At 38.7% G+C, this 21,597-nt stretch overlaps 1 protein-coding gene across 5 annotated transcripts in view; it reads left to right on the top strand.

The window, feature by feature from the left end:
• Positions 1 to 21,597, top strand: part of KITLG (KIT ligand) — an 87,127-nt gene that overhangs the window by 28,629 nt on the left and 36,901 nt on the right. For 4 of the 5 annotated variants that reach the window (XM_081822177.1, XM_081822176.1, XM_081822175.1 and 1 more), the window contains 2 exons: positions 4,780 to 4,893; positions 16,854 to 16,916. In XM_081822177.1, the coding sequence (XP_081678303.1) occupies positions 4,780 to 4,893; positions 16,854 to 16,916 (177 nt within the window). The remainder of the gene's footprint in view (positions 1 to 4,779; positions 4,894 to 16,853; positions 16,917 to 21,597) is intronic. The other variant, XM_081822178.1, reaches the window with a different exon arrangement.

The raw sequence follows: 21,597 nt of genomic DNA, 5'->3' as shown, positions 1-21,597 counted from the left end.
AGCCCTAGCCAAATAGATTCCTATAAAATGAGCAAAATCCTATCTTTACAGGTGTTTGTATATAACTGATGCAAAAAAAGGATATGGAGGCTACCCTGGTGAGATTATTTTGCAATTATTATAGATGTCTGTATTAGAATATTTGTTAAAACTGTGATAGAACATATATTAAAAATTATGGTATCCTGAAAAATGTAGACTATTCTTCTGTGGCATGGATTATGGAACATACTTGTGTCCATATGCTTGATATCTGAAAAATCATTGAAGTTTTGGAGCTATGCTATTTGGAGCCCTGATCAGTGATCTGACTGCTTTGTGGGAATGCTGTGACAGTATGGGATGGAGGACAGGATTTAGAATTGGACAGATCTGTTTTTTATCACTTAGAAGTCCAAATCTCTCTGTAGCTCAATTTCTTCATCTTTAAAGTGACAATATTTGAATAAAATCTTTAAAAAAAATTTTTTTTTTAGAAAAGGCCACCTAGGTGGCTCAGTGGGTTAAGCGTCTGCCTTCAGCTCAGGTCATGATCCTGGGGTCCTGGGATCGAGCCCCACATTGGGCTCCCTGCTCAGAGGGGAGTCTGCTTCTCCCTCTACCCTTCCACCTGCTCATGATCTCTCTCTCTCTCTCACTCTCTCAAATAAATAAATAAAATCTTAAAAAAATTTTTTAAATAAAAAAATAAAATTAGGATATATGAAACCTAAAGTTTGTGATAAGATATAAAAATGTTTGGTACATAATAAATGTTCAGTAAATGGTAGCCATTATTCACTGTATTGTTGAAACAACACCAGCATCTGCACTCACATTTTCCAACATCCTGTCTGATAGCACTGATGAACTGTACATGCTCTTATTTAAAGCCAGGCCCTGTGATTGACAGCTGGATCTTACCCCTTCTTGCCTTTTCAAGAACGTTGCTCAAGAAGTTGCCTCTCTTCTAATCCACGTCGCCAGTTACACCCACCTGCTGCGTCATCCACACAGGCATATGGACAACCTGATGTTTCTACCGGCTTACAGAGAGAACTTGCCCCTCGCCCCAAGTCCTTGCCAATTGCTACCCCACTTTGTTTTTATTTATTTATTCGTTTGTCTGTTTGCTCTCCTTTGAAGGACAACTCTTTAAAAGAGCTGTCTACATTCACGGTTTCTAATTACTCTCTTATGTTCTCTTAAACTCATTCCAGACTGGCTTTTTCCATAACTGCTTCAGTAAAAATGTTCTTATTAATGTCATCAGTGAGCTGCATCCTGCCAAGTCCAGGGGTCAGTTCTCGGTTCTCCTCTTACTTGACCTATTACGAGTATTTGACATAGTTTGACCTCCTCCTCCAGGTAATTTTTCTTTTTTTAAGCTTGGCTTCCTCCTACTCCTTTGGCTTCTCTCTCAAGCTCCCCAGCTCTTTTGTGAGTTCTAAATCTTCTCTCAGACCTCTTCCAGTTAGAGCACCATAGGACTCAATTCTTTGTTCTTGTTTCTGTCTGTCCTCACTCCCTGGATGGGTTCATCCACTCTTTTGAATGATGAATAAATTCCATTTATACATCAAAGGCTATCATTTATATATCTAGCCCAAACTGCCCTTCTAAATCCAGATTCAAATATCATGACCTCTAATATCCTCCCTAAGGTATCTCAAAGACATTTCAAATTTAGCACACTCAAAATTCAGCTCCTGATCTCCCCTCCAGGCCTTCTCTACCCTGAGCCTTCCCTATATCAGTTGATGGCAACACCATCCTTCCATTTGCTCAAGCCAAAATCCTTGGAGTCCTCTTTGACTCTTTGAAATCACATTCCAACTATCAGGAAATCTTATTGGCTGAGCCTACAGGAGATACAGAATCTAACCACTTCTGGTCAGTGCATTGCTACAACCCTTTCTTGCTTGGATTATAACAAGAGCCCCTAACTGGTCTGTTTCTACCTATTGCTACCCTAAAGTTGGTTCTCACCACAGCAATCAAAGTGATTTTTTAAAAAAATATTTATTTGAGAGAAAGAAAGAGACCGAGATAGCGACAGAGAGCATGAGTGGGAGGAGAGGGAGGAGCAGGCTCTTGCTGATCAGGGAGCCCAACGTGGGGCTCGATTCTAAGACCCTAGGATCATGACCTGAGCCGAAGGCAGATGCTTAATGGACTGAGCCACCCAGGTGCCCCCAACGTGACTTTTTTTTAAAGCCTTTTTTTTTTTTTAAACAGTTTTAGGTTCACAGCAAAATTGAGAGGAAAGTATAGAGATTTCCCCTATGCTTCCTGACCCTACACGTGTACAGAGTGGTATATTTGTTACAATTGATAAATCTACACAGATATATCTTAATCATCCCAAGTCCATAGTTTACACTGGGTTTACTCTTGGTGTTGTACCTTCTATGAGTTTGGACAAATGTACAATGACATACCTACCATTATACAGAGTATTTTCAGTGCCCTAAAAATCCTGTATTCCACCTTTTCATGCCTCCCCCTACAACCTCTGGCAACCACTAATCTTTTTGCTACCTTTTCCAGTGTGTCGTAATAGTTGAATCGTAGAGTATGTAGCCTTTTTGGATTGGCTTCTTTCATTTAATAATATACATTGAAGTTTCCTCCATGTCTTTTCATGGCTTGATAGATGGTTTCTTTTTACTACTGAATAATATTCCATTGTCCAATATACCACAGTTTATTTACCACCTACCAAAGAACATCCCGGTTGCTTCCAAGAAATCATTTGCACAATTTAGTCTTCATTTAAGTCCAAGGGAGACAGTGCTATGAAGAGTGTGACCCCACAGTGCTGAAAGGAGCTTTAACCAAACTTAAACCGGGATTACTGCTAAAATAGAAGATCACATTGGTAAAACAATAAAAAAGTTTGAATTTTGTTTACAAGCCACTATTATCTATGTAGGTAGCATTGTAGTCTCAGAAATTTCAGTAAATGATAATCTTCATTTGGTCCAGTATAATATCTAGTTAGCATGTAGGTATTAGTGGAAAATAATCCATTTTTTTTTGTTGTTGTTTTGTTTTTTTAAAGATTTTATTTGTTTGACAGAGAGAGACACAGCGAGAGAGGTAACACAAGGAGAGGGAGTGGGAGAGGGAGAAGCAGGCCTCCCGCCGAGCAGGGAGCCCGATGCCGGGCTCGATCCCAGGTCTCTGGGATCATGACCTGAGCCGAAGGCAGACACTCAACGACTGAGCCCCCCAGGCGCCCCGGTTTTTTTTTTTTTTTAAATACATGGCAGCTACATAAATAGGGACGATTTCTAGCCATGCGCAGATGGACTTTGTGTAATTTTAAGATGCCATAAATTAATGTTAACTGATAAAAGAGCTCTGACATTTTAAAATATCTTCACATCTCCATGCCTCTGCTCATGCTGTTTGTCTTTCCTGGAATTTTCATCCCTTCCCTGTCAACTCTTACAAACTCCTCCTTATCCTCCAAAAGCCAGCCAGAGTCACATTTTCTCTCTGGCTTTTCTTGGCATGGTCTTCCTGCCAAGGGTTCTCCTCCTTAAGGTTAATTGATTAATTGCTTCCTCCTTTGTGTTCCCAAAGCATTTATCACAGAGTGTGCATTTTATTTATGTACCTGCCTCTGAGTTGCAAGGGCACCTTCATCACCTTTGTTTCTCTAGTGACTGTCACAGTCCCTATCTCATAATATCTGCTCAATAAAATGGATTTGAATTTGAAGCATTAGACCATTTTTACCTTCGTCACTGATTCATCCAGCGAATATTTATTAAGAACTTTTAATATGCAAGGTGCTGTGTTATGGGCTCTCAAGTTACTAAAAAAAGAGAATTGGATGCCCAATTTCCTAAAAACCTCAAATATAATATAATAAGAAAAAACAAGTCCTGCATAAAAGTAACTGTAAGACATGGTTGTGTTATTTTCAAGGAGAGGTATGTGTAAGAACATGTGTGTAGGTGATTACCTCACGCTAGGGTTCAAGAATTTCTTCCTATTCACTAAGGAAATGTTCTTCCATAGCAAATGGTTAAAAAGCTGTGATTAGGGGTGCCTGGGTGGCTCAGTTGGTTAAGCGACTGCCTTCGGCTCAGGTCATGATCCTGGAGTCCCTGGATGGAGTCCCGCATCGGGCTCCCTGCTCGGCAGGGAGTCTGCTTCTCCCTCTGACCCTCCCCCCCTCTCATGTGCTCTCTCTCATTCTCTCTCTCTCAGATAAATAAATAAAATCTTAAAAAAAAAAAAAAGCTGTGATTAAAAACTGGTTCATTTGATGTCTCATAAAAGGTTAAATTCTCTGCTAGACCTAAAAATACATCTCTCTCCCTCACTTTGGTGTACTGTCCTACACTATTGGATTTAAAGCACTGCTCAGGTTTGCTGCTACTTGCCAAACAGTCTACACTTAAAGTAGAGAAAGTTTGTTTTGGTGCCTTGAGGTATGAATTTTATGCATTCCTAATTTTTAGAAAACACCTCAAGTGGTAGATCCTTTATGTGTTGCTGCACATTCATTCCTAATTCCCATTAAGAAATTGGCTCTAGAATGCTTTTGACAAAAGTTAACAGTAATGGCATAGAAATGAAAACCCCAATCCACATTTTAAGGACAATTTTTTAAAAATTTGGTGAGCATACTTCAATTACTCAACATTGAATTGTATTTAAGCCAGTAGCATTTTTTTTTTTTAATGTAGATTGTCTTTTCCACATTATGATATAAGATGTAAGAGCTTGAGTGATTGCAGATGTTAACTGGTCATCACCAGCAATTTTTCTGTTTTCATTTAGACTTGGATTATCACTTGCATTTATCTTCAACTACTCCTATTTAATCCTCTGGTCAAAACTAAAGGGATCTGCAGGAACCGTGTAACTGATGATGTGAAAGACGTTACAAAATTGGTAAGTAAGGAATGCTTTCAATAGCTGTGGGGTTTTTTTCCTTGTGTTTTTTTGAAAAGATTTCATTTTTTTCTTGTCCCAAGTTAGTATTTTTCCAAGACAAAGAAAGAAATCAATGAGTTATTCTAAAGGGTGTATAGAGAGCAAGTAGGGAGATATTACGATGAAGGAGAACCTGTTGGTAAAATTGGTAATATCACTGCAGTGACTTTGTTTCTTTGCTCATTTTTTTTGTCTCGGTCACAGGCAGCGAAGGACACTGGAGAGTTCTCTGTGTGCTGATGTGGTAGCGCTAGCTTGTTCCCCATTATCTCTGTAGTGGGTTTCTCAGTGTGTTTTTTTTCCCCTCCATGCCTTCCTTCTCTTCTCTAACAAGCCTAACAAAAAAACCCGAGATAGCCATTCTCCCGTTTCCAACAGCATGAAGACCCCGTCACATGTGGGTGGGTATGTGCTCCCTCTGGGAACATAGCTGGAGAAGTGATTTGTTACCCAAATGTTGAACAGACTCATCTCCCACATTTGTCACATTGGAACTCATCCCTCAGCAAAAGCCATTTTACACCAGTGCCCCTTGGTCATGGCTAGCTTCATGCCATGATTCTCTTAAAATGCATACCAAGGAGAGAGAGATAATACAGCATCTGGAATGCAGTCTACCCAGCTCTCCTGATCTAGGGGAGATTTTACATGCCCATTTGAGCTACAGTGTGTGACTTCAGGATGAGCAAACTTTGAGAAGCATTTTTTGTAAGTGCCTGGTTCAAAATTGCCAAGTGGCATTCTGTAATTTGAAAATTGTCTAGAGAACAGATGATCTGAGCATAGGGAAGAAATAAGGGTCATGAAATGGAGAAAAGAAAGAAAATTATATTTGTTGAGATACTTGTTTTCCCTACTCTTGATATATATTTTCTGGTTTATGTTTTATTTGGGGTTTATAGCCAAATTTCAAAACAGAAGTTTAATTCTATGGTCAGAGTCTTTCTGGCTTAGCCTCAATGCAGTTAGTAACATACATACACACACACACACAGTTTATGTGGATTCCATAGAAGGATGTCTACAGGGTCCAGGTTTAAAAAGTATTCTCTGATGCAGTAGCTGAAGATACATCAACATGTTTTATTTGAGGGGCTGGTGATCAAAGCAATGTGGCATTTGCCTGCTATGTGCCCATCTAGGTATTAAGGATGAGGTAAGGAAAGTTTTTGGTTTTTTTCAAAGATTTTATTTATTTATTTAAGAAGCAAGCACAAGCACAGGGAGGGACAGAGGGAGGGGCAGAGAATCTCAAGCAGACTCCGCATTAAGCACAGAGCCCAATGCGGGGCTCAAAACCTGAGATCATGACCTGAGCTGAAACCAAGAGTCAGACGCTCAATCAACTGAGCCACCCAGTCACCCCTGTTTTGTTTTGTTTTTTTCAAAGACCATAAAGGATAGACCTCTTCCTCAAGTTGCTTATTAATCTGTGACCCAAAAAACTATACTAAAAAGAAAATATATGCTATATTATAAATTTTATATTGGTAAAAGGCACTCATTGGTAAAAAAAAGTTCATTCAGTGAATGAAGACCTAATGTGCTTCACTGTGGTAAACATCATGATCTCCTGTGGTGCTTATTAAAATTACAGGTGTCTGGACTGCACTCTAAGAAAAGGATACAATGATAGGTCTGAAGAAGGGCTCCGGGCATCTCATTTTAAAGAAATTTCTGAAAGGAGATTTAAGAACTACTGCTCTAGATGGTCTGTTCAGTCAAAATTTGGAGACCAAAGTGTTTTGATCCTAATTTTTTTTTTTAAAAGATTTTATTTATTTATTTGTGAGAGAGAGAGCACATGAGAGGGGGGAGGGTCGGAGGGAGAAGCAGACTCCCTGCCGAGCAGGGAGCCCGATGCGGGACTCCATCCAGGGACTCCGGGATCATGACCTGAGCCGAAGGCAGTCGCTTAACCAACTGAGCCACCCAGGCGCCCTCTTGATCCTAATTTAGTCCCAATTCTTATTATGACTAGTTTTATCTATGTTACATAAATTTATATGGATGTCAGATTAACATGAGTCTCAAAAATATGATGCTTAAAGTAGTTCACAACTGGGAAATTACAGCTCTCATGGGGCTTGACTGTGGAGCTGAGGATGATCAGTGGAGATCTGCAGTGGTCCTAAGGAGCAAATATCAAATATATTGGCAATGAATCATAGTTGGAAGATGATGGTATATTTGGCCACAGGCCAAGCATATCCAAAATTAACATGGTATTTAAGAAAAATTACTTATATGCATTATTACTTGCTGAGTGTTTAAGGAAAACTACTTAATGAGCATTACTTCCTGTGAAATATCGAACTTGTTTTTTCAAGTGGTGTAAGTAGGTATTACAAGCACCTTCCAAGATTTTTCATCCTTGTCTTTGACCATCTGTTTATTTTCAGTCTGGTACCTATCTGCTGATACAATGAAAAATGGCAAGAAGCATCACTGAGAAAGAAGAGTCTGGAAAAGAGATATTTATTAATATTGACACTAAAAGATAAATCCTCACCCCAAGAAAGCAAATGTAAAATCATTAGACTGAAAAAAGAGGGTTTTTTTCTCCCTTCCAGCAAATGACTCAGGGAAATTTTTTAATTTCAAGAGTTAATCTAGTGAAATTAGTGTGTTTAATTTGGATTATTGAAAAAAAATCAAGTTAGTAAAAAATAGGACTCAGGGGTGACTGAGAGGCTCAGTCGGTTAGGTGTCCGACTCTTGTTTTCGGCTCAGGTCTTGATCTCAGAGTTGTGAGATCGAGTCCCATGTTGGGCTCTACACTGGGTGTGGATCCTGCTTAAGAGTCTCTCTCCCTCTCTCTATGCCTCCCCCCTTCTCTTTCTCTCTCCCCCTCCCCCAAAAAAAGATAGGACTCAGATTACTTCTAACTGAATAAAGACCTACATAATTCACAACCCATATTTCATAGAGTAGGAAATAGAAGAATAATCCCTGACCTCAAAATGTTCATGATCTAGTTTGGGAGATAAATTATCTCCATAAAAATATGAATGCATATCATTAATACCACAGTAACCACATACATGGATGCCATTTAAAAGATTTCATGTAGGACCAACCTGTGCTAATATATTGGTTAAGGAATGGATTTTGGAATTTGGTAGACCTGCATTTAAATCCCAGCTTTTTGACCTTAAATAACTACCTTTCTAAATCTGTTTCTACTTCTCAATTTTATCTTATAGATTAAATAAGAGAATGTATATGTAAATTTATTTTTATCATAGTTATTGTCCTATAACTTCTTTGGGCCTCAGTTTCCTTATCAGTATTAAGATTAATAGTACTTCATAGAGTGATTATAAGGATTGAATCAGTAGAACAGTGTTAGGAACACAGCAAGTGCCTGCTGAATATTAGCTATTAGAAGTGGTAGTAGTGATTGTGGGATCAGAGGATACTGGAGCTGAAAGGGAATTTAGAAACTGAGGGACGCCTGGGTGGCTCAGTCAGTTAAACCTCTGCCTTCGGCTCAGGTCATGATCCCAGGGTCCTGGGATCGAGCCCCATGTCAGGCTCCTTGCTCAGTGGGGAGCTTGCTTTTCCCTCTGCCTGCTGCTCCCCCTGTTTGTGCTCACTTGCTCTTGCACTCTCTCTCTCTCTGACAAAAATCTTTAAAAAAAAATAAATAAATAAATAAGGAAACTGAGACGCAGGAATGGTGAAGCCCAGCTCTGGGTCCCGTTACCAGCACTGTGCCTTCTACAACAGTAGTTTTCAAACTGGCTCCTAGCGTCCACACAGCCACTCTGCCTTCATTTGTGTATCTGGCTGTCCAAATAAGACTTGATGTGGAAAAAAGAATCGAGCTGAAAAAATGTTGGAAATCACTGCTATAAACCAGCATTTGTAGGATATCATTTGAGAATCATTCAATTACCACGTTTTAGGATACTTATGAAAAGTACCGCTGCCAGGGCTCCCACCGCGGAAATACTGAGTCTCAGCTTGTGAGGATGGGGTGTTTCCAACTAGCATCGTAGGTGATAGGGATTTGCATGGAAGTGCCAGAACTGCTTAGGCGATCATACTTCTAATGTTGGGGTTTTTTCATTTTTGGGGAAAAAAAAAAAAAGAACAACAACAACAAAAAAGAACTTATTTTTTTTTTAATCTCTGAGTTATTATCAAAAAACAAATACCTTTGAAAACTAAAGACAGTTGTCCTGGTGGGTTTAATTGTTAGTATTAACAGGGGATGACTTATAAGGAAAAATAAAGAAGCAAAAAGCTTTCTCCTGTGTTATTTCTGAAAACCAGCATTATACTAAGCTGCTATACATGAGTGAGTTGGGATATTTAAATATAAGCATAGATTTCCCCCCCTCTGTAGCAGTGATTCTTATGTGTTCTTATCCTTAGCCTAAACCTCATTAATTTGACTAATTCAGACAGCAACGTGAGGGACTTCAGAGTTATATAGATACAGAGAATCACGGCCTCTCTCTGAAGTACAGTGGGGCAATTCCATAATGATACTGTGTCAGGTTGCACCTGTTAGAATAATTCAGTAATGCCCTGCCTCAAGGAGGTTACATAGAACAAGAGGGATTTGCTTTACTGGCACAACCTTGGTACATTCGATTGGAGAGAAAAAAAGTAAGTTGACAGTACCACTTTTCTTACCTTGTGATCCCAGTAATCTCTTTGATTGAAATCATTTCTTTGCAGTCTCTACTGCTTCTTCCTCTGCATGAGGTGCAACTGGTACTGTGCCCACTGATCTGAAGTCTGTTTCCTTGGGATGGTTCTCATGTCACAGAAGCACATGATTTATGACCTTACTGTCATTTTTTTTTTTTTTTTTAAATCTTGGACACTTTGTGCTGCCCCTGTAGTCCCCATGGTTTTCATTTGAAATCCTTCTGGCATGTTTGCTCAGCAGAATAGTTCATCTATTTACAGAACGTTTTGCTTTATTTCTAAAAAATGTTGCAAGACTTGTTTTAAATGACAAAGTCAGACCTACCTAAGGAAAGGGTCAAGTATATGGGAAGAGGATGAAACAAACTTTAAACACTTGTATCTCTGGGACAATTAGGCTGCAGCTTTTAACAGTTGTGTTCTAGAAGGAGGCATCCAAATCTTGAAATAGTTCAAATTGGTTTCCTCTTTTGTTCTTCGTACTGTTCCCTTCATTTGTGATCATAGTTTTCTTACATTTGGAGGAATTTAAATGTGACTATGTTGCTTTTTAAAAACCTTTTTGTTTTAAAATATCTACTGAGTAATTATTTGTCTTCCTCAAAATGTTCAAGGCAGGTTGCTCCCCAGCCCCATCTTATAAAGGTGAAATTACTCTGTCTTTCCCAGGTCAGTCTACAAATCAGAATAGAATTAAAACTCAGGAATTCATGGTTTTTCTGGTCTTATGATAGGCACTTATTTTAAAACATGACTCTTAGAGTGTAACGTAATGGGAGTTTATAAAAATATCTCAGATAAATTTCACTTTGGACAGTTTTGAATAATCCTGATTTTTATTCCTCTTCAAGTACAATGTTTTTCAAATAGAATTACTACTGCATTAAAATAAAGTTTTGGAGTCTCTGAGTCTTTCCATTTCTAGATGAATTCTGAGCTTTTCTAAGTATATCTTCTCTTTAAAAGCAGAAATCTCAGGGGTGCCTGGGTGGCTCAGTTGGTTAAGTGGCTCAGGTCATGATCCCAGGACCCTGTGTCAGGCTTCCTGCTCAGTGGAGAGTCTGCTTCTCCCTCTGCCTCTCCTCCTTGCTCATGCTCTCTCTCTCTCTCTCTCAAATAAATAAATAAAAATTTTAAAACATCTTTTAGTAAAAAAAATAATAAAAAAAATAAAAGCAGAGATCTCAGAGGCACCTGGGTGGCTCAGTCAATTAAGCCTCCTACTCTTGATTTCAGCTCAGGTAATGATCTCAAGGTCATGAGATCGAGTCCTTACATCTGGCTCCGCCCTTGACAGATTCTCTCTCTCCCCCTCTCCCACTTACCCACTCGTGTTTTCTCTCTCTCAATATATCTTTAAAAATAAAAAATAAAAGCAGAGATCTCATGGGGGTGCCTGGGTGGCTCAGTTGGTTAAACATCCAACTCTTGATTTTGGTTCAGGTCATGATCTCAGGGTCTTGAGATTGAGCCCTGTGTCAGGCTCCAGGCTGAGCATAGAATAGAACCTGCTTAAGATTCTCTCTCCCTCTGCGCCCTCCCCTCCCCCCCCCCCTGCACTGTGCCTGCATGCTCTCTCTCTTTCTCTCTCAAAAAAATAAATAAATAAAATAAATAAATGAAAGCAGAGATCTCCTACAGTCTTTTGGGGTTGGGTTTTCCTTTTTCTATTTTGGACCTTTGAAGAACAATGGTTTGACAGCTGGATAATTTTTAAAGTTTATTTTTATTAGTTTGCTACACTTAGCATTTTAATTTCTTCTCCTGCAGTCGGTAGAAATTTCCTCTTCTATTTAAAACTAAATTTTGGACTAGCAGTATTCAAAGAAAGGACAGAAGTGTATTGGAAAGAATATTTGTAAAAACTGACAAATGCCCTGCTATATTACCAAATGTGGCAGTCTTATTGTGAAGAAAAAAATCATCCTTCCTTTATAGAATGAACCACTTAGGTACTATAGTTCTTGTTCCTTGACTTTTTAAAGCAAGTTATTGTGTGAGTATCCAGCAACCATGCAAAGCATTTTATTTGGATGCTGTCCTTTAATCATTACAAACCTAGGAGGTAATTATTTTTACCCCCAGTTTATTGATTAGGAAGCTGAGACCTAGTGATAACTAACTTGACCATCCTTACCTGGAAATAGAAAACTGAGTGGAGAAGTTCAAACCCATAACTACCTGTCTCTGGAACACACGAACCTAGTTCATAATTTACAATGTCTTAATTTAAGATTTAAATGTCAACTGCAGTTTAAGAATTATCATTGTAACCTCTTGAATTTTATTTCCTAGGTAGTAGTCACCTTATGATTAAGAAGTGGTCCTATTGTAGATCTTCTTTTAATCTCTCTTTAAAAAATTTTTTTTTTATTTTTTATTATTTTTTGGAGGGAGATGAGTCCTCTAACTATTTAGGTATTTTTCACTGAGAAAAGAGGACTCAGAAAAGTCTTGTAAAGTTGTCATCTTATTATTTTTTTTTAATCTCTGAGTTATTATCAAAAAACAAATACCTTTGAAAACTAAAGACAGTTGTCCTGGTGGGTTTAATTGTTAGTATTAACAGGGGATGACTTATAAGGAAAAATAAAAAAGCAAAAAGCTTTCTCCTGTTATTTCTGAAAACCAGCATTATACTAAGCTGCTATACATGAGTGAGTTGGGATATTTAAATATAAGCATAGTTATCCCCCCCTCTGTAGCAGTGATTCTTAAACTTCTCTGGGTCTGATGAGACTCTGGAAACTGTGAACTCTTTCTCCAGAGACGTTCACTTATGCACAACATTTCATGTATAGTACCGAGGGAATCAGGAGTTACTACTACTGCATTTTGATTCTTTTTTTTTTTATTTATTTGAGAAAGAGAGAATGAGAGACAGAGAGCACGAGAGGGAAGAGGGCAGAGGGAGAAGCAGACCCCCTGCCGAGCAGGGAGCCCGATGTGGGACTCGATCTCGGGACTCCAGGATCATGACCTGAGCCGAAGGCAGTGGCTTAACCAACTGAGCCACCCAGGCGCCCTGCATTTTGATTCTTAACCTTGCACCAGGGAGAAACAACTGAGACAAGGAAGTGTTTCAGCAAAGATGTCCAAGAAGCCACTGATTTCATGAGACCTCGATGACATTTGAATCATGAGATCCAAAGATTTTAGATTAGTGATCTAGAGAGGGCATTAAGCGTTCTAACTTTGAGTTCTTTTTTCTTCTGAGTCCAAATACCTTTAGGACCTGGTATGCAGCCGGTGCTTGTTGACGTAAAAAGACTTTTTCTTGGCTGAGTTTTCAGCGTTTTCTCATGATGTTCCCTTATGCGTTTGGTTTTGTTTTTGTGTTTCCCAGTGTCACTGAGTATGGTCAATCCTAAAGACACCCAATGGGGCCCATCTAGTAGAGTGAGCCCATCATAAAGTGACTTGTTTTTGCAGTTTTATGCATTTTACAATCTGGCATAGTATTGACATGTTCAAACGCCAAACCACAAAAGCTCATTAGGATAATTTGGCTTTGGGCAAAATTCTCCATCAATTAAGTTCCATTTTGTTTTTTGTTTTGGGGGTTTTTTTTTTTTGTTTTTTTGTTTTTTGTTTTTTGGTTTTTTTTGTCCTGGACTTATTTTACTAGAATTGATTTGTTTTCAAAATCTATAGTTTTGATTACTCATCCATTTAACCCTATCATCAGGCTACTTCCCTGGAATCTAAACCTCATTTCTGGTTTTTTCATCTTCCAGTCTCTATATAAATATTTCATACACATTCAGCACTTTTCTAGTGGTCTTCTAAACTTTTCCTGGTCTCCGTTCTCTCCTTGGTCCAGTCCATACCTTCCAAACCTGTCTTCCTGAATTTACTATCCTGATCCCTCCTTGTTTGGACGCCCAGTGTAGCACCTCTACTTCCACGAGAAACTTAGATCTGACTACATTTTTAGTAATTACCTAGTACCCTTTATTTTGCAGACAAGTGGTAGAAGTTCTGTGGAGAGGAAATGAGGCAGAAGTGACTTGCTTGTAGGGTTTGGTGGTAGAGCATGTCCTACTGGACGTCACCGCCTCCCACTGGGCCTCCTTAGCCCAACAGTAAAGTCCTTCTCTAATGTGGCTTTCTTGGCATATTTCCTTCCTCTTACCTGCTGGAGCCTGATTTATCTGTCCGTGGTCTCCCGAACACAACTGTGCTTTCCCATTTCCTTTTCTTTGCATATGACCCCTCCTCCATCTAGAACGTCTCACTCTCGCAATTAATAGAAACTCATCTTCGTGTACATACCATGCTTAAGCACTAGGTGTTTCAAGTGAGTTATTTAGTCCTTATTTAGTCTTTAGAAATGCACTAGCTAGATTTTTGTTATGATTCCCCTTTTACACATGTCGAAATTAAAGCAGATTAAGTAACTTGCCCAAGATCTGAGTTAACACGCAGGAGCCCTGGATCCAACAGTGTGTCCCCAGAACCCCTGTGCTATGATTCCTCCGTCAAACTAACATCTTCTGAATCCCAGGCCAGAGGCTCCCTCCCTCTGCACTGTCAGACTTTCTGATCAATGTACATCAAAGAAGCTGACTTTATCGCAAAAATATCTGTGTTCTCTGAGTGCTCTTCAACACACCCCCAAGTGCTTAGAAAGTCATATAATAATTCATGAAGCAACCATAAAAATCTACACCTGGACTTCCCAAGTTCTCTTCCAAATGTAATTGGAAAAGAACCAATGTCAGCCAAGAGAGTAATAAAGGGAGACTGCTCTGGAGAGGATGGTGCTGAGCAAAGCATGGAGGGCTGGGTTTGTATCCTCCCTCCATCAAGAACTCCTGATGCCTGCTACCTGGAGATACCAGTTAGCCCCCCGGAGCCTCCATGTCTTCATCTATAAAACAGGCTTAATAGTATATATCTCATGAGATCATGGCAAAGGCTGTATATGAAAACTTGTTATAAATCACAAAGCATTTTTCAAAAATAGAATTTTCATCCCATCGGAAATTAAATCTCCGTAAATCAGTTTAAGACAGAAATTATTACTATAGACCGCCCCCAAGTAGTAAGGTATGGAGATTTCAGTGTGTTTCAGTAAGGTTTCTTTGACTTCTTTCAACTGATTCTTATATATAAATTACTAATAAAATGGAATTGGCCATATCCCTTACATTTTTTTCCGCTCATTAGGTTTATGTATATACTCCGGTCCTAAGCTTTCTGAATACTAATTCTGTCAATTTTATATAGGTAGATAGATACAGATAATGTGAATTATTCTTAAGGAGGGGCTAGAATGTCAAGCAGGTTGTGTTCAGAACACCTGCCACTTCTTGTCATGTTTCTCCATCTGGAATGGCTTTAATTGACATGGTTGGTTCGTAACATAGTAAAATGTTGCTGTTCAGTCTAATTCCGGTGTTTCTACCTGCAAAAGTGTCAGCTGTGTCTTTGCCAGCAGAGCTTACATAAAATGGGTCATTTTGCTCTTCAAAAATGGGCATGAAGATCCAAAGACAAAAGAAATTTTAGAAGCCTGGTGGGAAATTTGACCGAGAGGAAGGAAGTACCCAGGACAGATGTGCAGAGAGTGGATGAAATGTGTAGTAGAACCACAGTGGCGAGGGAGGCTTGACTGTCAGAGAGCTGAGTTTTAGTCCATACTTGACACCCAGGAACTGTGTGACCTTGGTCTAGTTACTTGACCTCTTTGAGCCTCAAGCTCTTTGTCTGTTCAATAGAGATAATATGTCACAGGGATCAGAAGATTGGATGTGATCCTGCAGCATAAGCCCTGATTGAGCACAGTACCTGGCACATACTGAGAAAATATCAGCCTCGAGACTGAGATGAGTGTGAGGTGGTACCATTAGAGGGATCAGTTCCTACCTTGGCTCCCTTCTGACTCACTTAGGCCTTTGCCTATATTCCTTTCTTACCAAATTGTTCTCAGATTCTAGAAGCTTTTGGCATGGCCAGGAAGAAACCTACAGATTGTGTTATGGGAGACTTGTCAGAGGTGACCTAGTCCAGCAAACATGAGCAAGATCCTACCTTAATATGGGGAAGAGCAAAGATTTCAGAGAAAGGATGAAGGGGAAAATCTGCAAAAGTAAGGTAGACCTACTGAAGATGTAATAGTGCAAAACCACTTTTTTACACCGTATATTGTCTTAAGACTCATGGTTTAAATCAGTTGTTGGCTGTATTTAGCTGGAAATTGTAATCATGGTGGTATGACAGAGCTGGTGCTGTATGTAGGAAAGGAGATAAGAGAACCTAGAACTCTAGAAATCTAGAACCTAGAACTCTGATAAGAGAACCTAGAACCCCAGGATCCATACCTGGGAAGTCAGTTGCCAATATATCCCTCAATATAGAATATGGATTGTTTATGATGTGTTTGGCACATTCAGTTATCACAGTTCATAAATTGGCTATTTGACATGGGTACCTTCATCTCCATTTTATAGATGAGAGAAAGAAACCAAAGTACAGAATTTGATTTGGTTCCAAATCAGGTGTTTGTTCAACACATGCCACAGTGACTGATGGAGATGAGTTAGATATTTTTTAAAAGCCTTTAAAAGAAGCTAGGCAGACATTCGACACATTTCCAGTGTTCAGGCCTATGTAAGCAGATTAAGTTATCTCACAGAACTGAATCTCTACAAATTATTTAATTAGAAACCATTTGCATTTCATAAGTAGTAGCGTTCTTTTGAGTTTCACTGACATTTTTTTCTAGGATCAACAAGTTCTCAAACTTGCATCAAAATCACCTGGAGGACTTAAGTAAGATTCAGTAGGGCTGATGTGGCCTGAGAATTTGCATTTTTAGCAGTTCCCTGGTGATGTTGACACATCATTTTGAGAACGATTGACTAAAAAAACCAAAACAGAACATTGTATTACTGATTCTTTGGTGAAACAGTACGAAAACAGTCCTGGAAGGGATTCCAAGACCACAGATAGGAATTGAAATTTAGATGTTTCCAAAACTCACTGGATTATACTTATACTCATTACTGAATGTGGAGTCTAAAAGACTTGTATTATTACTGTATTTTTGGAGAGTGCTTTTGATTACAAAAGGAAATCAAGAATGGAAAATCACTATGTAAATATTGAAATGCAATGGTAACTTAAAAACAATATAACAGGTTTGTATGTATTTTTTTCCCACTAAAAATAGGATGATTAATTGCTATGTGTGAATTTTCTCATGGATTTTTTTTCCCTTTTTTTTCTTCTTTTTTTGGTCTCTGCAGGTGGCAAATCTTCCAAAAGACTATAAGATAGCCCTCAAATATGTCCCCGGGATGGATGTTTTGGTAAGTAAACTGTACATTTCTGAGTTCCTTTTTAGTAGCTGACAAAAGAGATGGGATCATTCTATTGAGACAGGAAATTACCAGCCATTTAGGAGTTAGCTAATTGTCAGTATTTGAAGAAAGTATCCTTGGAATTCAACTTGGATGGTTTTGTTTTTGTTTTATCCTCAAGTGACTGCTAAACTTTACTTAAGGGTAAGCATTTCAGCACGTGTCTTAGACCTGTTAATTCTAAAGTGAAAAAGATCATCTTCCTTAGAGCTAGCCACAGATTTCTCTTTCCTTTAGCTTCCTCCTAAAAAATGCTTGAGTGTAAAATTGGGCACATTTTTTGCTTATTCTGAAAAGGTCCTTTATAAGTCTCTTTCCTATTTAATTTGAGACCACCATGCATTTTATCTCAGAATTTATTAGTCAAAAGATTCTGAGAAACTTACAATATAAATATGAGGTTATGATTATAAATACACCTTTATTACTGCAACCAAGAAATTTTAATTATTTTCCTGATTACAAGTTATCAGAATTCATACATGAAGAAATCTTGCAAGCATAGAGATGCCTATGTACCCACCGCATAGCTTGTTAAACCTTACCATGGTGCAATATTTGCTTCAAATATATTTTTTAATGAAACATTATAAATATTACTAAAGACCCCTGTATTGCCTCTTTCTTGTCTCCACTGGTCCCCACTTTGTCTCTTACAGACAATTTGACTATTAGGAACAAGTCTTCTGTGCTGGAATTTTTCATTCCCCTGCATGTTTTCAAGGCTTGGCATGGGAATAGCATCCCTTGGGGTTGTGTCCAGTGCAACAACCCTTACTAACGCCGCCTGCTCTTTTCCATTTACTGCAAATCTGTACTAACACATAAGTTACTGTATTTTTTGCAGACTTAATAGCATTATACTGTATATACCACTTTGCACCTTGCTTATGTTTTGTAACACACATTTGACATGTGCTGATCCATGTTGATTCATTTTAACTGCTGTATTGTGTTCCTTGAGTTAATTTAAAATCATTTGGGTGACTCCGCAAGTAGACATCTTTCCATGATTTATGAAGTACTGATTACAGATCCACTTTGTGTAAGCTGTCTTAGGCTTTGAGTGCTTTTTGTGGGTTAGTCAATCAAAATTATTACCAGTTTCAGTGTGTTAACACGTCGCTAAGTGCTTGTGCTTAAAAAGTCTTTCAAAGACTGACTCTAACGTTATCATTTCAAGAGAATGTCAAAAGCCTATTTCTTTTCATTAGGAAAGTAAGCATTTTAGTTAGCATGAACTATCTAAAGTTCCTTAGAACATTTCTCTTCATGTTGAACCAGATATCCTCAAATCTAGGTCAATGTCTGTCCCATTGAATTAGGGGGAGTTCTCTGGAAATAGGAATGTAAAATCATAGCAGACTGGAAGTTAATTAATCATTCAATTACTCAGGGAACAAGTACAGTATTTGTTTAGGAAAAAATATGGAGCCAGCACCTTACCAGATACTTTAAGAAACAAACACATCACGTAGCCTTATGTGCAAAAGACTTTAATAATAACTAGGTGTGGGGGGATGATTGGGCCTTTATATAATGCTTTTTTTTTTTTTAATTTTCAAAATGATTTCACATATTTATCTCCTTGGATGATTAGAAAAACCCTTCCAGGAAGGCAAGATAGCTACTGTGATTTGTGTGATTTCTGTTTTACAAATGACACAAACTGAGGTTTACAAGTATTTACCCAAGTATTTACTAAAAAGTGACAGTCTTAAAAAGAAACCTTAGGTCATCTGACATTTAACCTTGGGTTACAGAATGTGAGTATCTAAATAATTACAATAGCGAGGGAAGGTTTTTGTCTTTTTTTTAAAGATGTTTTATTTATTTGAGGGAGAGCAGAGGGAGAGTGAGAAAGGGAGAAGCACACTCCCTGCTGAGGAGGGAGCTAGATATGGGGCTCAATCCCAAGACCCTGAGATCATGACCTGAGCTGAAGGCAGACAACCGACTGAGCCACCCAGGCGCCCGAAAGGAAGGTGTTCTAAGTGAAACATTCAAGTAATAAAGATGTACCCTGACCCTGACTGGAGAAGCATTTAGGTGTGTGATTGCCAAACTGACTCAAAGAAATCATGCAGCTCTTAATGTTAAACTGAAAATAACAAAATAGATTATTTTGTGCTGGTATAATCATAGATTGTGCTAAATCACAGATTTCAGTATGGGCTGGTGGTAGCAAGAGCCAAACTTGTAAAAATAAAGCTGATTCATTGCCATATTTTTTTTCGTGTTTCTGTAATTGAGAAAAGTCCACTATTATTTGATCTTGGCATACTGTCCTGGCACAACTGGAGAAACTTTGTTCTTGGCTACCACAATTGGCAAGAAAAATAAGCCCGTGCAGAAGGCTTTGGGCAGAAACTGGTCGTAGGCTTTGTTTTACCTTTATTTTAAAATGTGAGTTTCTGCCAAGACCAGAGGAGTTTCCCAGTGGAGAGGCCAGTGATGATTTGTCAGTGGTCAGAATCCCAGCTGCCTTATCTTTTGTTTCTAAACAATAGAGGGCGGAGTAGAAATCAGAATGGGTACCAGAAAGATTCTTTGGGGCCAAAGCAATAAAATTCTGCTTGAGGCACCAGGCAGAAAAAGGCTCTAGAATAGAATACAGTTCATTGTCATGCTTTTGCTTTAAAAATCTGCTAAATACTCCTGGGTGGGGTGGGGGGGGGGGCACTACTTTTCTAAGAGACCTCCTAGAAAATTACCTAGCAGATTCTCTCTCACAAATAGCAGGATGTGACCAATCAGTTGGTACTTAAATCTGATGATAATTACCAATTCTATTTTAAACTCTTGAAACTATAATATTGCCAGACTGTTAGGATTTTAAGTCACTAACCATAAAAATCCTAAACGTTTCTGATCCTTCTATTTACCAGTAATGTTACCACAGGAAGACCAAAAATTGGGTTGCTGAATTTGGGCCACAGATCTAGTCATTCTAATGTTTATAAAATGATATAAACTATGACTTGCTTGTAGTATTTGAGTAAAAAAGACATTTCAGTTTTAATTAGATTCATCAGTTTTAACTTTTTATTCAGAAATAATTTCAAATTTACAGAAAAGTTATGAGTTCTAAGAACACGCACAAACTCTTTAATCCATATTCATCTATTTTTAACACTTTGCCTCATTTGCTTTACTAAACGCTTGCTTTCTGTGCACAGGCTGTTATTTTTCTAAACTCACTGAGTCACTTGTATACTTAATGGCTGTTTGCCCCTCAGTACTTAAGTGTGTATTTCCTAAGTAAAAGATTTTCTCTTATGTAACCACAGTATGGTTGTCAGTTTCAATAAATTTATCAATAACCCAAATATTTAAATCTATTGGCTGTATTTCAGTTTTATCAAAATTTATCTTTTTTTTTTTTTTAAGTATTTCTTTTCCTCCAGTACAAGATCCAGTCTAGGATAATGGTTTTTGCATTTTTGACATTATGTGTGATAGAATAATGGCTCCCCAAAGATGTCCTAGGCTGTGAATATATCACCTTACGTGGTAAAAGGGACTTGCAAATGTAATTAAGGATTTGGGGATGGGGAGTTTATCTGGAATTATCCAGATGGGCATGATCTAATCTTGTGAATCCTTGTAAGAGGGAAGCAGGAGTGTGAGAGCCGGAGAGAACGATTAAAAGATGTTGCACTGTTGGCTTTGAAAATGGGGCAAGGGGCCACAGGGCAAGGGATGCACGTGGTCTCCAAAAGCTGGAAAAGGCAGGGCGCCTAGGTGGCTCAGTTAAGTGTCTCCCTTCAGCTCAGGTATGATCCCAGGGTCCTGGGATTGAGCCTGGGCTCCCTGCTTAGCCGGGAGTGTGCTTCTCCCTCTCCCTTTGCCCCTCTCCCAGCCCGTGCTCTCTTTCGCTCTCTCTCAAATAAATAAATAAAATCTTAAATAAAATAAAATAAAAGCTGGAAAAGGCAAGGAAAGCAATTCTCCTGTAGAGCCCCTAAAAGAAACCTAGCCCGTGTGAACACCTTGATTTGAGCCTAGTAAGACCTATGTTAGATTTCTGACCTCAGGAAGGGTAAAATAATAAATTGGTGCTGTTTTAAGCCCACTAAGTTTGTGTAAACTAATATCTCATGTCTCTTTAGTCTACTTTAAGAGTTCCTCAGATTTTGTATGTCAAGCCATGGTGCTGCGTAAATGATGAAGCATCCTCAGCTTATCACACCTAGAGGCACACAATGACCATCTTCCCCTTGAGGTGCTTAAACAGATCCCCTGGTTAAGGTGTTCCACTAGTTCTGTGTATTTACTTGTTAGCAACTCTCAAGCAATATTTGAGGGAGATGTCTTAAGACCATGTGCAGTTCCTCATCAAAGTTTCTCTTAAAAATTTAGCATCCATTGATGATTCTTACCTAAACCATTCTTTATGTCACATCAGTTTTTAATTATTTTCAAAGGCAAGGTTGAACAAAGAAGTCATTGGGAATATGTGACATCATTCTAAGCATCATCCTGGGGGCCGCCTTCCCTGAGCAGCACCCTTCCCTGGGTCTGCAGGATTCCAGTTCTCAATTCTTCCCGCCTTCTTTTGCTGGGCCCTGCTGCCTCTGGGCTCCTCCCATTTCCCTTGCCATTCCAGCACTTCCCATTTGAGGTTTTG

Source organism: Leptonychotes weddellii, chromosome 5, assembly GCF_054177405.1.
Source record: "Leptonychotes weddellii isolate Sample4059 chromosome 5, ASM5417740v2, whole genome shotgun sequence".
NCBI lineage: Eukaryota > Metazoa > Chordata > Mammalia > Carnivora > Phocidae > Leptonychotes > Leptonychotes weddellii.
Note: the sequence above shows the minus strand (reverse complement) of the source record. Positions and strands in the feature narration are given on the sequence as shown.